The following is a 16,059-nucleotide window of genomic DNA, read 5'->3' as shown; positions in this document are numbered from 1 at the left end:
CCGTGGGCCGGCTCCAGCCGCGGGGCGTCAGCGCCCGCTGTCCCCGGGACGGGCAGGGCTGGCGGCTCCCGTCCGGCGCCGGCCAAAGGCGCGGCAGCTACCGGGTTCGGCCGGGCTGCGACGCACAGGCGGGCACGGAGCGGGACAGCCTGACGGCGATTCCCGGCTGTAACGCCAGAGTCAGGGCACAGCCAGGCAGCAGCTGTGGGCGCCACGGGTGAGCTTCCCAGGTGGCTTCCCGGTCGCTGCCACCGGCGCTTCCCGCACGGAACACCGGCGGCTACACCCCAGGTACGGCCCGGGGCAGCACAGCTGAGCCCGACAGCAGGACCGCGCCGGGAACGCACGGAACAGGGCTGCGGTCTCCCTGATCCAACACAGCACCGTGCAATGGATACAGTTCTCCAAGGCCTGTCTTCTAGCTCAGAGCCAGCCTCAGCCGGCCAAGCTATACCAACAAATCCCATCAACAAGAACAAAACAAGCAACTTACATTCTTTATCAGCTCTTTGAGGTTTTTCCATTTGAACTCAGTCATCGATCTCTTCACCCCCAAGTTCCAGTCTTACTTTTTTCGTCACCTCCACACCATCTCAATTCTCTCGTTTGGATTGTTGAAGAGAAGTCTCAACAGAGACTCGTGATCACAGATAACCATTCCTTTCACATCTTGCAACCTCTTCTGCCCAGCCACCCCAGCCTGCTCAAGCTGTCCCTTTGCCCAAAGAATATTGGGTGCAGTTCTCATGCTGTTTTGCTATGAGCAGCAACAGTAGCTAAATTTAAAAAGGTAATCTTTTAAAGCAACATGTGCTTAAACCGCTCTGTAAGTCAGGCTTGCCTTTTTTTGTTCATTTCTTTTTCCACACTAAACATGCTCGCTGAGTGTCTTGCCCCTTCTGGGGCATCTATATATCTATCTACCTACCTACCAACAGCTCCATACTACTTTTCTTGAGACTCCAAAAGTGTTAGTAGCAACCCATCTTTCTTCTGTAGGACTACAGGGATTTCACAAACATACAAATAAGACTGTTGAATTTCGTAGTAAAACGTAACTTTTATAGGATGATAAAAATGCAACTGTATTATGTCCCACTATCACAATGCTTTATTATAGGTACCATATACTGTATTTGACTATTTTAGTTAATGAAAAATTGCATTTCTTCTATCCCCTATTTGTAATAAAAATGCCAACTCAGATCTCTACTTAGCCAGTAACTCCAGCCTCTGTAACTTCTATAAAGAAGCAGTTTCATACTTTACCCAGGTTGTCCCGTGTTCTCAAAATGGGTGTCTTCAGTCATCCAGGAAGGCACCCTGTTACCTCCTTAGGCCCTTCCAGTTCTTGTCATGAAGTGGCCAGGGTAGTTTAAAGCTCCTGCTGTGGAGATATCACTCTTACGTATGCGTCTTCCTGTGGATAACCCTCTTAAATTGCCAATTCATTAAATATTATATTTCTCTGTGCTTTAACAGTACTGAACATATGCTGCTTCTGGTTCAGGAGCAGAACTCTTAGGTCCTGTGGCAGCAGTAAGTAGCAATGAGCAAAGTTGTTACCTCAAACATAGAGAGGGCAGAGGAACATTACATGTGGTTTCGTTCTTTACATGCATTCCTCCTAACTGGAACCATTTTGGCTGTTTATTGTGAATATCGTACAAGTCCCACAGCCTATCAAAGGAACACGGGGCGATGCAAATACCGCTAAAGCCCAAAGGGCCAGCCGTGCCCTGGGGTACACCAAGCGCAGCACAGCTAGCTGGTCGAGGGAGGTGGTCCCACTCTGCACCACCTCACGACTGTGTGCAGTTTTGGGTGCTTCAGCATAACAACATAAAACTACAAAGAAGGGCAACTAAGATGGTGAAAGGCCTCAGGGGCAAGACTTACAAGGAGCAGCTGAGGTCACTTGGAGAAGGCTGAGGGGTGCCCCCACCACAGTCTACAACTTCCTCACGGCAGGGGGGCAGCGGAGGAGAGGTGCTGATCACTTCTCTCTGGTGACCACTGATAGGACACGAGGAAATGGAATGAAGCTGCCGGGGGAAGTTCAGGTTGGACATCAGGAAAAGGTTCTTCACTGAGAGGGTGGTCAGTCACTGGAAGACTCCCTGGGGAAGTGGTCATGGCACCAGGCTTGTCAGAATTCAAGGAGCATCTGGATGACACTCTTAGTCGCATGGTTTAGTTTTATGTAGCCCTGCAAGGAGCAGGGACTTGAGATAGTCTATGATTCTAAATAAGAGAAATGGCAAACATTAGCAACTCCATAGTCTGGCATTTCTTGAAATTATTTTTGCTTTAGAGTCTTGAGCTGAGGTAGAGGAACATTACGCCGCATTATACTCACCTTTAGAGCAGCTGGAGTTTGTTACAGCAAACAGAAATTAGGGGGAAGATATGCCATGACAGAAACTTAAGGGACTGCTGGTGTGAGGGGAACTGCAGCGAGTTTGACAAAGATCCGTATAAGCACAGAGAAACGGACAGCAGATGTGGTTGGAGAACAGCTTTTATCTTACAATTAAGGAATGATTTTTTTAAAAACAAGATATTTATGACAAATTATTATGGAAAATTGCTGATATCTAATCATTACGAGTTGTAGACCAGCGAAGAGTCATCAGCCAAATCAAACAATGTCAAGTAGTATGCAAACCAAATTACAGGAAAGTAAATGAATTGCTACAATCTAGGTACATCCTCCAACACAGAGCTTGAGCTGAAGGATCTTCTAATTACGTAAACCCTAAGCGCTCTTTTTGATATCCAGAAAAACTATTTTCTTATCCAATAATAGTATAAGGAAGTCAGGCATGCAGTTTATAACTAATGCCTCTGTGACACCTACACACATACTCTTTGCAAGTGTGACAACGCAGGATCTCCCTGTACTGAAGCTCAGATTTGAGAATGAAATCCTCTATTAACACCCACAAGTAGAAGGTGGTAAAAGCGCAACTATGTAAAAACCCTCTTTCCCCAAGCCAACCAAAAAGTCACCATGATCAACTATACAGGGGAAAATAAGAGGAACACAAAGATCTGAAGAGAAAGAGTAAGTTTAAAACAAATGAAAAACAAGAAAGGACTGCAGAGTCAGAAAAGAAGGAAGCTTAATACACAGAAGAATAAGGAAGGAAAACACTCTTCTCTGACTGTGAAATCAATAGTCCATTCTCACCACCAGTGAAAACACATCCAGAAGTGTTTCAGTATTTGTGTTTCAAGGGTTGGCCACCTGGATGTATTCTGGAGGCACCTTAAATTCTTATTTATTGGATTGGAGCTGCTGCACACTGAACCATTATGATTGCAGTCACATGCCTTTCCACATGCTGATTCCTTCTTAAGCCCCTGCCCCAACATCAAGACAAGAATTACAACCCAGTTCTATACATTCATGATATAATCCTCACCTCGTACCATGTGCTCAGTTCCAGTTGCTCCACTGGAGAGGCTTATCATTGTTACAGGCCTTTAATGAAAGTACCACCTTCAGTCTTTGTTTCCAGACTTTCAGCACTATCCACATGAATTAGAACGATACAGAAACAAATTCAGACATATCTAGTTTTTAGGTAAATATTGCATGGCATGTACATTACAGAGCATTTAATGGGACAGACAGGAGGTTTTTACAAGCAAGTCAGGGAAATTACAAGGTGCAAGTTATTTAGGCTGTGGTTCCATGGCAGCCTAAGCCTGCTGTCTCTTTAGCTTCCATCATTATCCTTACCCTTCTTGGGAGCTCTCAACCCTTCCATTTCTCTCCCTGTAGCACACATTTGACATTTTATGAAGCCATCTCAGCACATGAACTAGGCAGGATACCAAACCACCAGCTCTCCAGAACATTTCAGGGGTTTTCTGGTGTGCTGGTAAATTGAACTGGTTCAGCTGAGGCTCCGAGGCACGCTGGAATCAGTGCAACAGAGACAACAGGGATCAGGCAGCCAGCTGTTACACTGACCAAAGGCAGTACTGACTCTCAGTCTTTGCACACTTACTAGATGATTAACAGGGAATATTGCTGCAGTGGTTAAGAAGCTATCTGCAAAGCAGCTGTTTGCTCTGTTAAAAACATGGGTAGTTATTTGCCTGTTTAAATACAGTCAGGTGTTACGTGGGTCTGCTGCGTGACCAACACAGAGGAGGTTTGCCTCTGGGCACAAACGTACAATCCCTGGTGAATCTTGTTTATTTCTTTGGTTACTGCCCGCTGCCATACGGTAGCACTGCCACAGCAAATGTGTTTTAAAAAATTAAATAAAAAAACCCCAACCGTCAATCACTCACCGAAAAGGTCAGTTTTCCTCCTGCCCCCAAATTTAAAAGGTATATTTTATGGCAATTTAAAGACACTGACTTTCAGACTGAGATGTCTGAGGCATTAGTTCATCCTCCTGCCTGCTAACTCCTTAGAGGAGCAGATGCCTTTGGGAGGGAACATCTTTAAGCCACACAGTTAGCTTGCCAGAGCTCATTTGTCAGTGCCCTGAGGCAAGCCTTTCATCTTTTAGCCACATAATGATAGCAGAACTGTATTATAGATGGCTGTATTTACATGCATGAGCAATCCAGTTAAAATATGTATTTTTGCTAGCCAATGCGAGCAGCAAATTCACGTTTGCTCACTATCAGCCAGTAAAGCCATTCAGTAAGTGTCCCAAAAACTCAACCCCCTCTCCAAGAAACCGGTCTTGGAAATCTTGCTGTAAACACATGCCTATTCTCAGAAAGATTCTGCTCAGTAGAAGCAGAACAATGTAGACTAGTCCTTTTACGAACAGATACCACTTCTAGACAAAAAACAAACTCAACATGCAGACACAACTTCAAAAGAAATAAAAAACCCAATCTCTTCCAGACCTCTCGGTATGACTGATGTTTCAAGTTCTAACAAAATGACTAAGAATTGCCACAGCAAAGGGGACAGAAGAATGAGAGCACAGAATTAAAATTTGCTACAAAAACAAAGCAAAACATCCTCAGAGCTGGTCTTGATTTAAATAAAACCCACTTTCATAAATAACAACACTGCAGTTTAAAAGAAACACTATACTCTTAGAATGTCAACATTCACAACATCTAGGCACTATCTGTACGAGGAATACCAACAGGCTGAGCACACTGGTTCTTGCCAGACTGGGCATTTCCACGGAAGAGCACTCAGAGGTGGCACTCATGACTGAAGAGGTTTTTAGAATGGCAAAAGTAATTGCATTCCCATTACAGGACTCCAAGAACACATACCTGTAACTTACTTTGCCACAACGTAAGAAAAAAAGCATGTAGCTTCACCAGAAACAAAGACTATGTTCAACAGCAGGGCCTGTACTTGCATGAAGGCAGTTAACTCTGCTATCATGCTGTGACCATTTTTTTTATTTGCTTAGTTCCCACACATTTCAGTTTTACATGGTCCGGTTTAAGCCCACATTCTCCTGAGAGCATTTACTCTGTTAGAACAGTTACAGGACCTACACAAGCTTGCATAATAAGCAGGATTTAGCAAGCTACCATGCTTTGTATTCTGCTGAGTAACAAATTTGCTTCTAAAATATGTAATTCTCAGCTCAAAAATAACATTTCCACAGACCAAAAAGCCCACATCTGCCTTTAGCGCGTAGTAATTCACATGTAATACTTGAGCCCAGCACAGAAGTGGTGAGGTTTTATCCGGAAGCCAGTCTAAAGATTGTACTTATTGTAAAAGTAATGAGAGATGAGAGGCATGTTTTTATGTCACTCCAGCAACAAAGACAATTCCAACTTTTGGTTATATTTAAATACCAGTCCTTGAACTCTCAAAGCCTTTGTAAAAGATAAACTCTTTGTAAACAAACATTTGTTCTGAGTCATGTAGTATCTACCTTTAAAGTGGTATCAGCTTTTCAGACTAGACACCCCCACATCTTGAGAAGCAAATCACTAATAACTTCAGCAAGAAAGCAGATGCAGTTTCTTCAGTTTCCTTTAAAAAAAAAAAAAAAAAAGTGAAGATCCTTTAAGAAAGTTATCTAACAAGAAGGCTCCTTAGACAGGCTTGACCAAAAGAGCTTTGTTTCAGTCTATTAGATTTAAAAGTTACCCAGCGCAGAGCACTGTACAAAGAATAATAGTTTTCAGCTAAGCTCCTGTTGCCTAAGGTCACCCAGTAACGCTCAGACTCTTGATGGAAATTTGATTGTGCAGAAGCTGCAGTTTAGGCAAGTTATACAGAAAGCTCCCACTTATTTGTTAATATATTAAATTTTTCCACTTTAGATCTCAAACTTCATTTACAAGGCAGTTACAGTATTGTTTCTGTTAGTTTTATCTTCCCATAAGCCAGAAGTGAAAAAAGCTAAGGTGCATTGCGGGGTTAATGGTGTGTTACTAACACAAAGGAGGTGAGATTTGTTCTGCCTAGAGCGGGAGGGCTAACACACCTTCCAGATGATGCAATCCTTTAAGATCAATCTATGGTAATAAGCGATCAATCTAAGTGACTGAACACATCTGGCAGAACCTGGGGTTTCTTCGCATTTGTTACAGCAAAATGTTGAATATTACCCACATTTGTACTGCAGGAAGGAACTTACCAAGATGAAGTACAATTATTTTGACAAGTTAAAACATTTTGTAGAGCACCTGCTTGGCTTCAGTTATGTTTCCCATTTTGACAGACTCAGGCACCAAAGCATCCAATTTTACAGAACAAATCTGTCACTCTTTAAAGCGGTAGGTCAGGACTTTAGAGGAAACAAAGGCCTCTTTCATAAGGATCTCTAAAACAAAGACCTGTGACCATAATTCTCACTTCTACAGATAATTCAAGGATCTTCCTGTAATCCAGAACACACTTACAGAATGGACTACACACAGGGAAGCTCAGGGTTAAAACCCCTAAAAGAAAACAGAAGTGATGCAGTTGCATGTAAGAGAGCTCAGACACAAAGCCAGCTTCAGTGCTGTGCACAAGGAAGAACCATAATCAAGACACTCTGAGCATTCAGGAAGAACACCAGAAAAACCAGAATAAATTCCATGGGTAAACCAATTCAATTTCTTTGTGCTATAACAAGACCCATATTCTTTATTAAACTATTATCACAAAACAGAACAATTACTGAAGATAACTAACATGCAGCAACAACATTAGATATATAGCAAGGGAAAATGTCTTTTTTCCACCCCACCCCACCCCCCCCGCCCCCCAAGCATTCCACTTCTGCCAAAGTTACCCATCTACAGCTGCACAGGTTGCCTACCCGCTCCGGCACTGCCTGTTTGCAGCCTGTAACTGGCAGGAACTCCCAGCTGGTGATTAGAAGCATTTGCTGACATGCTGGGCTGCCAAGCGCAGAGCTTCACATGCAACGCATTCAACCGCCCCTTTGGTGCGGCAGCCACATTAAGCCGATTTTTTCATCACATACCAGTGGACACATTCAAGTAGTTGGCAACGTGAGGGACTAACGCGCTAAAATTCTATTAGGAAACTGGTCAGTGTACATACCTACACATGCACACTCCCAACAAGAGTATAAGCACAGAAAGCAAGAGCTGAGTTCACAGCTTTTCTACCACCCCATGAACACAGTATTGAAGTTGCTGAAAATTCCAGGACAAAGTTGAGAAGTACCTGTCCAAAAGCTTTTTTTTTAAGCAGTAGCTTTATCAATATTCTTGCGCGTTACGACTGCACAGAACCGCCCTAGTTTTTCTGTGAGTATACGGAAAACAAGCTTCACAACACTTACTCTTACAAAAGCAGCATTAATATTTCCTTATGGTTTCACAGAAATAATTTCTGAATGTAGAAAAAAAAAATCCATTTCCCTGCCTCTTTTGCTTAACAACTGCTACTCTAATATATAGTACTGTAATTGCCTCCTTCTAAAACCTGCTTAAGTATATTGCTTAAGCCATTCAGCCACTTAGTACACCAAGTCTGTCTGGTCTTCCCTCTACTTTTATCCTCCATGAACAAGAAAATACCACTGAGGCCTTCCTGTACCTCAGCTCACAGAAGACATCTACATGCCAAACCAGTTTATGAGATGTCCAAAAATCACATTAAAATAGCTGCAGCCTTTTCACCTGCCAATTTAAGAGCTTAAATCTTCATTTGTATGACACTGTGCAGCAGCAATTCATCCTGCAGAAGAGTGCTTTAGACAAAAATGGTTTAACTACTTAATATACTATTGCAAATATTAAGAAAATAAATCAGAGCACCAAGGAAAATTTTCAACATTACAGTACCTTATTAAAGTTTAACTAAGAACAAAGTTTGGCCTTCTCTCTGCATTTATTTGTATTTCAAAAGCCAATTCAAAATGCAAAGTGTTACATGCATACCAGTCACTCCAGTAGACCAGAATATGAATAGTCACTGGGAATTTAGCACTGCATTTTCCAACAACACGCAACACTATATTTAGCTGAAAGGGACTCTAATGCAATATTCAAGCCCGGGTTTTCTTCCAAGCCTTTGGCAGACACGGGAACTCCACTGTTCAGAGTAGCTCAATTGTTTTTATGTAAGTGACAGCAGGTAGCTATTTAAGTAGATTGTTTTGTTACATAAAAATGCCGTTACTGACAAGTCCTTCTATGGCCCTGCTTTACTTCCATGGCTTGGTTTAACACAAAACACTAGTCCTGGAAAAGCCCAGTATAATAGATAATTACATTAAAATATTCATCTGGTTTTATGTATGGAAGATCTAGTCAAAGCAAGTATTAATTTGAGCTACTGAGTTTTCAAGTAAAGAGCCTTTGCAAAAGACAGTTAAGGCTTCCATCACCCTACTGGAGGTAACAATGAGAAACAAATCTAAGCCACAGGAGCACTGGTCTCTTCTTGACAGTGGTATTTAAGTATTTATTAAGCTGGTTTTCATCCATTTATTCAGTTGGCTGACATTCATCTGCCACATGTAACATTTGAAAATGCACAGTTAGCAAGCTGCTAAGATAAGGAATCTGGATACTGTTTGGTTGCATTTTTGCTATTAACATAATAGGCAAGAGCTTCTAGAATTTGTCTTGCTGACATACTTCAACTCTGCCTGAAGCAAGGATGGGAAAAGGTCTCCCTGCTAGTATAAAAGGGTTCAAGTACAGAAAAAAGCCACCAACTGTTTTTTAACATCAATATTTGCATAAACAGAAAATAAACTCCCAGTTTCTCACTGATCTCTAGCAATATTTAAGCAAAGTTTCACTTTAATTTTTAAAATACAGAATTTCAATTATTTAGCCAATATAACAGTTCTATAAACTGCATCACAGATAATGTTGCACAGCTTATGACCAAAATCAATACTAAAAGCTAAAATCTTTCTAGTGACAATGGTAATACAAACTGGCAGTTTTAAACATTTAAGTTCAGAAAACACCCATTCTTCTAAAGCCCACTGATATATATCATTTATGTAAATATTATTAGATCCAGTCACCATGCTACAGTATTAGTCAGTTTAATAAACCTTCTCACTGTGAGAATACACCAGCATAAGGTATGAAACACAATGAAATCTATATGAAATTTTATAGTAACTTTCCAGAAATATGCTTACAGCCTATCAAATTCAGACTAAATATTTACTTGTCTTCTTAGCATACCTAATGTGTAAGAATAGTTTCTTGTTCAATTCCCAAAAATAAATATAAGCTTTCAATTGAAAGCATGTATTTTCCTAGTTTTCCAAAGTGGAGCCTGGCAGGGTCAGAGGGAAATGCTTCAGGCTTGTCGTCAGTCCACTTCAGTACAAAAAAGCATCTCCTGTCCCAGTATTCGTTCAAATCCAAGAGATATTTTCTTCCAGTGAAATATGACCGGAGCACTCATTTTATTTTCAGCAATTCAGTCTGTTTCCATGGCAGCACTGCGGGATTCCTTAGCCACCATGAGTCGCATTAGCTGACTGTGGAATTTCTCGATCTTCTTTACGTCTTGTGCCTGGTCTGTTCTATACAGCAAACACTGTAAGAGAAAGTTGCTTAATATCAGATTTCACTTGAACTGTTTTTATCCTGTTTATAGTTGCAATAAATTTGTGCTCGGAACACACAAAACAAGGTAAGTACTTAAATGTTTATTTGTGGCACGCTGCTTCCATGAGGCAACACCAACATACATCTACCCTGTTTTAAAATACATGCACATATCTGTGTTTACATTTAAGTTTCTCTGGAAGGCTCATGCCTTCCGTTTTGAAAAATAGGGAAGCTCACGATTTATTCTGTTTTCTCCTCTCTCAGAAAAAGTGTTAGAACTTGGGGTTAAAGCTGTCTGTAAAGGCACTCCTCTGTGTTGTCTGAAAGTAGAACCAGATTTTAAACCTGAACTTACCTTCCTACTCTCTATATTATGAAAGTAAGTTTATTTTGCCTTTTGCAGTCCTTAATATTACACTGCCAGTGACATATCAGTTCAGTATTTCCCACTGAAGGGGATTCCCTCCTCCAAGCAAAATGTTTCTAAGACAATCCTACCTGATTAAGGAACTCCTTTATGTGACAAGCCTGTAAACACAAAAGGAGCAAGAGTAATATGCCAGTGACTTATCACAGTGTCCTGTTTCAGCTGGAATAGTTAATCTTCTAGTAGCTGGAAGAGTGCTGTGGGTGCTGTGTTTCAAATTTAGTGTGAGAGTAACACTGATAACACACTGATGTTTTTAGTTGTTGCTAAGTAGTGCTTACTCTAAATTAAGGACTTTTCAAGTTTCCCATGCCCGGCCAGTAGGCAGATGCACAAGCCGCCAGGAGGGAGCAGAGCCAGGACAGCTGACCCGAACTAGCCAGAGGGATATTCCATACCATAGAGCGTCATGCTCAGTGTATAAACTGAGGAGGGGTTGGCCAGGGGCCACCGATCACTGCTCAGGGACTGGCTGGGCATCGGTCCGCAGGTGGTGAGCGACTGTACTGTGCAACACTTGTTTGTTTTCCCCTTGGGTTTTATTCCTCTCTCTCCTTTTCATCACAATCGTATTACATTCTATTTTATTTCATTTATTACATCTTCTTATCTTAACCCACAAGTTTTACCTTTTTCCAATTCTCCTTCCCATTCCACTGGGGGAAGGGAGCAGGTGGAGCAAGCAAGCAGCTGCACAGTACTTAGTTGCCAGCTGGAGTTAAACCACAACACATAGAAAGACCCCTTAGGTTGGGTTTTTTGCAGACTAAGTAATTTCTTACACCTGTACAGCATGAGTAAAATCAGCCTGGGCAGTTAAACAATGGAAAAAAACACCCCAGAGTGCTCCATTCTTCAGTGCTGTCAACACAACAACTTTCGCCAGTGTTAAATTCCTATTTTAATTCAGAAACAAACAGTACAAAACAGTCTGTTTTTTCCTTCAGCTGTATTAGTTCTACAGATTAAGCATCAAGGAAAACTTCCCTTCCAGCCTTTAGAAAAAAAAAAACGAAAACACCAAAACACAGAGAACCCAAACCAAACCTAATCCCCTGCCCTTGTACTGGTGTAACAGCTTTCTGTGACTGGAAGCAGGCAAGGCGGCCTGTAACTGAAAAGATTTCATGTTTGTGAATCACCAGACTCCAGCTTCCCCACGGAAGACTTCAACTAAGTTGCCCTTCACTTCCCCCTGTTATCAATGCCCCATACTCAACATCTCACCTGTATTAAGCCCTATTTATCCTATCAAGAAGCGTCATTACTGGCGTTTCACATCGCTCCCAGGTTATTGGGAACACCAATGCCACACTACTTTTCCTGGAAAGAAATTGGATTTTTTCCAAGTCTGAGGATAAGAGAAGGGCAGACTGCTGTTGCAACTCGGCTATAACATCACTAGCACCGAGAACTTGGTGCCAGCATGCATATCAGCACGTATGCCAGTGCATTTCTACCTGCTGCCCATCACCTCACATTCTAACCCCTCCCACACTTCTAAACACCCTCCCAGACTATTCAGAACAAGGGCAACCTGTAAGCACAGCTGCTCCATCTCCTTGTACAGCAACCCTTGGAAGGGCACTGCAGAATTCCATGTTAGTTCCGGAAGTTTTACTGAATGCATAACTGACACCGTAACAGTATCTCAGAAAATAGGGTCTCTGAACTGCAAGCGAATCTTGTCACTCAGTCCATCATCACCAAGGAGCTTAACCTACAGCTGGAAGTTGCCACCACTGTGAGCAAATAAAAAGGACCGCACTCACATTAGTAAACACATCTGTTTGAAGATGCTCCTAAAATGCTTCAGCAGAAACTACTGATGTCGTGCCACAGAGCATTTTCAGACAGAGAGATAGTCCAAGATTTTTGCAGTGCTTGTTTTCGTTGAATTCTAAAGTAATTCTGTTTTCACCCATAAAAAACACTGGAGGTGCTAGAATTTTTCCTAAGCCACACAGAGTTGAACCACAGGTCAGCATCAGTCACAGACACATCAACTAGGCAAGGCGGAGCACAATGAGTTTTGAGAATACTGTGAGGTCCTCTGAAGGCAGTGGCTAAGAGCTCCCAAGTTGACTGACAGAAAAAGGCAAGTCTGAGAGAGGTACTATAAGCCCTGAAAGAGGAATATATTCTGTACTTACCGCTACATCATCGGTTACTTTGATACAGAGGTTCCCATCACAATGTCGGTATTTGAGAACAACCCGCACCTGAAATGACAAACATGTTAACTATAGATGTTAATTCTTAAAAAGTCTCAGAACATATCTGAGAGAAATCTGCCCAACTTCACAATACCTTTTACTACTATTACATACTGCTCTGGTGGCCACTAGTCCTACAGCTAGGATGGTGTGGAAGTTGAATTATCACATTTCCCTGTCTAACATGTTAAACTGGTATTACAGCAGCATCAGGAAGCTTAGTATTTGGCATGTTCAAAACCACTGTAAATACAGCAATGACATAGAGAGGGGATCTTATCAATGCAAACAGACACCTTAAGTGCAAGTGTCAAGAGGTTGGGACCAGGCTCTGTTCAGTGGTGCCCAGCAACAGGACAAGGGGTAAAGGGCACAAACTGCAGCACAGGAGGTTCCTTCTGAACACAAGGAAGACCATCAGTGTGAGGGTGACAGAGCGCTGGAACAAGCTGCCCAGAGAAGCTGTGGAGTCTCCTTCTCTGGAGACATCTGCCTGGACATGACTGTGCAACCTGCTTTAGCAAGGAGTTGGACAAGATAATCTCCAGAGGTCCCTCCCAACCCTGAGCATTCTGTAACAGCTGCAGAGACCTCAGTGACAGGCAAGATAAAGCTATGATTCACGTCAATACAAGACATCCACTTGCTATATATCACACAGAAAAACTAACTGGAAGCTTGTGTTCATAAGCTTGAAACACTTAAAAAACCTGTAGTTCTATATGAAGACTTGACAGGGATTAACTGAGTGGGATAAACTCAACATTACTACTTCTTCTTCTACAGTAGCTAAACAATCATGTAAAACAGTTGTATTTCCAGCCACTGCAGTTACTTCAATAGTTGCACTACAGCCTGCAGAGAGATTTTAAGTGTTCTAATATTTTTGCAAGTGGAAAAGGAAAATAAAAAAGAATAACACTTTTAGAATAATTAAAATCAGAAGACTGAAGAGAGCTCTTTCAAATTAAATTGTTTTCAAAATTCAGTAAGGCTCAATTTGAAGTCTGAAAGCAAGCATTCAACCTCTCAATAAAACAGTTACTACTATAATCACCTGCCCTGAGCTTTAAGCTATCCTCAGTCCCTCTGGACCCTCAAACCACCAAAGCTTTCAAAGCCATGGAGATAAAAATCGACATCCTCAGCAACTGACTGAGCATTAAATGCTTCCTCCTGAATGCAGAACTGGCCAACAGTGACTTTGTATCTATGGTTTCTAGCCTCAGCTAGCATCAGTAACTAGAAACAAAGCAAGATGTCCTTTTGAGAGCATTCTGAACTCACACTATAAACAGGTTATCTGTTGTGGAGAGTGACCCATGCTAATGTTCAACAACCTCCTTGATTGGAAAACATTTCTTGCAATTCCTTCTCCAAGATGCATCTCATCACAGATTTATCCTTCTTGTTTAAGAACTGTCACCTTCTGACCACAGCAGCTGTGTAACAACAGCACATCTCTCGACTGAGCAGGCCCAAAAGGATGAGAGGCTGCCACAAGCAGCAGGCATGGACTTGATAGATAACCTGCTCCTGCAAAAGGTAAGATCACTCACTACCTAGCTTCACTAGCTCACAAAGACTGCATGCTCATCTCCCATAATTCTTGTCCTTCCTTAAGTTTCTTGACAAGCCCAACTACATACAGAAGCTCCTCAGGCTAGTTCTCTGGCAAATTAAAAGGAGGGTGCTTGTGCTGTGACTCTGGGGTCTATATAAACTCCTTCATAAAAAGACTAGTTTATTGCCACAGATGGGAAGAGATTGCCTTTGGAGACAACACACACACACACCCCTTAAAGAAAGGGGAAGAGCAACACCCGACTGCACTGACTTCACTCCTCTTTAATTTAATTGAATATTACAGAGCATAAAAAGGTAAACCAGGACAATTTTATTATCAGTAGATATGAAGTGGTCAGCTATGCTAATTAAAGGTAGACATTAAAATACTACTTCAGAAGGTTTCCCCATGTCTCCTATTTTTGGTGAAGGAAACTAGGCCTTTTTTTACTTAAGTTTTCTTAGGCATACCAGTCCCACATTACCTTTTGTGCTGCCTTTTAGCTGAATCATAATGCTTTTTCTGAAGACTTAAGTTACTTTTAAGATGTGCATAAACTGTCCTGCTGAAAAAGTTACCAAAACCAAAAAGCAATCATTTACCAAGAAGTTAATTCCTAGAGCAATTACTTTTTAGGAGGCTAACACTTTCCAGTCTGAAATGACACTGCAGGCAACAATGCAGTGTAAGACCTAATGAATGCTTTCTTTTCATTATTTAGGAAAAAAAATTCAAATGACATTGACTTCAATCTTGTAAACTCATAAAATCAACCAATTCTCGGGGCGCTCTTCATTCAGCGGAACCCTTCATCCCTGTTTCTAACACACACGTACACTGTAAACAAGCACAAAGTCTCTGAAGTTCGATCCCCGAGGTTCACACCTGCCGCTGGTAACACCTGGGACACAGTCCCCTATGTTCGTTTTTAGGGCGCTAAATAAGAACTTCCTTCTGCTTCGTGGAAGAAGGTCAGGTGGGGCACCCGCGAGCGTCTCCTTCCTTGCTGCTGTTTCTAGAACTAACTACACCTCGAAAAACCCTTCCAACCGCCGGCCGCCCCCGCCAGCTGCGCGCAGCCGGGGCCGCCCCCACCAGCACCGCTCCCGGCGACTGCGGGGCTCCACGGCCCGGCTGGGACACGCATCCTCACCGGGAGGTCTCACGGCCCGGCAAGGGCGGCCCGGGGGGGCTCAGGGGATCGCCCGCCTCCCCGGACGGCCACAGGACACAGAGCGAGAGCGCCGGAGCCGCCGGCGCCCACCGCCTCAGCCCAGAGCCGCTCCTCCCGGGCCTAGCGCGCAGGGCGGGCGGACGCCCGCCCGCCCGCGGGGCCCCTCAGCGCGGCCCCCGCCTCACCTTCATGGGGTCGGCGAGGTAGAGCTTCTCGGCAGCGCGTGTGAACTCCTCCCAGGCCTGGTAGTGCGGCATGGCGGGGCCGGCCCAGCACGGCGCTCCGCTTACCCGGCCGCCGACAAGATGGCGCCGAAGGCGGGCGCCGCGTCACTGCAAGCCAGTACCTCCCATTGGCCGGCGGGAAACTGCCGCCCAATCACGAACCGCGTGACTCGGAGTTTGTGGGCCCGCCAACGGAGCGCGGCCCGCTGGGCGCAGAGAGGGCAGCGCGGCGGGCGGCGCGGCTACCACAGCGCCCCCGCCAGGCGCGGCGGGATGGCGGCAGGCACCTCCCCGCCCATCGCGGAGGTGAAGGTACCTATTGGTGGGAGCGGCGCGAGTGCCGCCCGGGGCTTACGGGTTCGAGGCCCGCCGCCGGCGTTGGGGCAGCCGGGCGCTCCCGGCTGCGGGGTTCTGCCAAGCCAGGTGCGGGCCGCCTCCGCTTCAGGCTC

General features: G+C 43.6%; 2 protein-coding genes across 6 annotated transcripts in view; both read right to left on the bottom strand.

Annotated features, from left to right (window-relative positions):
• EPHX1 (epoxide hydrolase 1) overlaps nt 1–739 on the bottom strand; it is a 34,468-nt gene extending 33,729 nt beyond the window's left edge. For all 4 annotated transcript variants that reach the window (XR_003556322.2, XR_008749287.1, XM_027793102.2 and 1 more), the window contains exon 1: nt 494–739. Coding sequence is in view for 2 of the 4 variants with exons in the window: in XM_027793102.2 (XP_027648903.2) it covers nt 494–524 (31 nt within the window). In the remaining 2 variants the exon portion in view is untranslated. The remainder of the gene's footprint in view (nt 1–493) is intronic.
• Nucleotides 740–2,505: 1,766 nt separating this feature from the next.
• Nucleotides 2,506–15,729, bottom strand: SRP9 (signal recognition particle 9). Of its 2 annotated transcripts, XR_008749288.1 has the most exons (5): nt 15,572–15,729; nt 12,583–12,651; nt 9,628–9,988; nt 5,886–5,986; nt 2,506–3,927 (listed from the first exon to the last, which is right to left on the bottom strand). XR_008749288.1 is itself a non-coding variant. In XM_055816600.1 (3 exons), exons 1-3 carry the CDS (start codon nt 15,641–15,643, stop codon nt 9,869–9,871), a joined length of 261 nt encoding a protein of 86 aa, XP_055672575.1. In that variant the 5' UTR covers nt 15,644–15,729; the 3' UTR covers nt 7,055–9,868. The 2 variants fall into 2 exon arrangements, 1 of the variants encoding a protein (XP_055672575.1); XM_055816600.1 differs by lacking the exons at nt 2,506–3,927; nt 5,886–5,986 and having other exon boundaries at nt 7,055–9,988.
• Nucleotides 15,730–16,059: the final 330 nt, after the last annotated feature.

This window comes from Falco peregrinus, chromosome 11, assembly GCF_023634155.1.
Source record: "Falco peregrinus isolate bFalPer1 chromosome 11, bFalPer1.pri, whole genome shotgun sequence".
Lineage (NCBI taxonomy): Eukaryota > Metazoa > Chordata > Aves > Falconiformes > Falconidae > Falco > Falco peregrinus.
The sequence above is the reverse complement of the archived record's forward strand: the minus strand, read 5'-3'. Positions and strand labels throughout refer to the sequence as shown.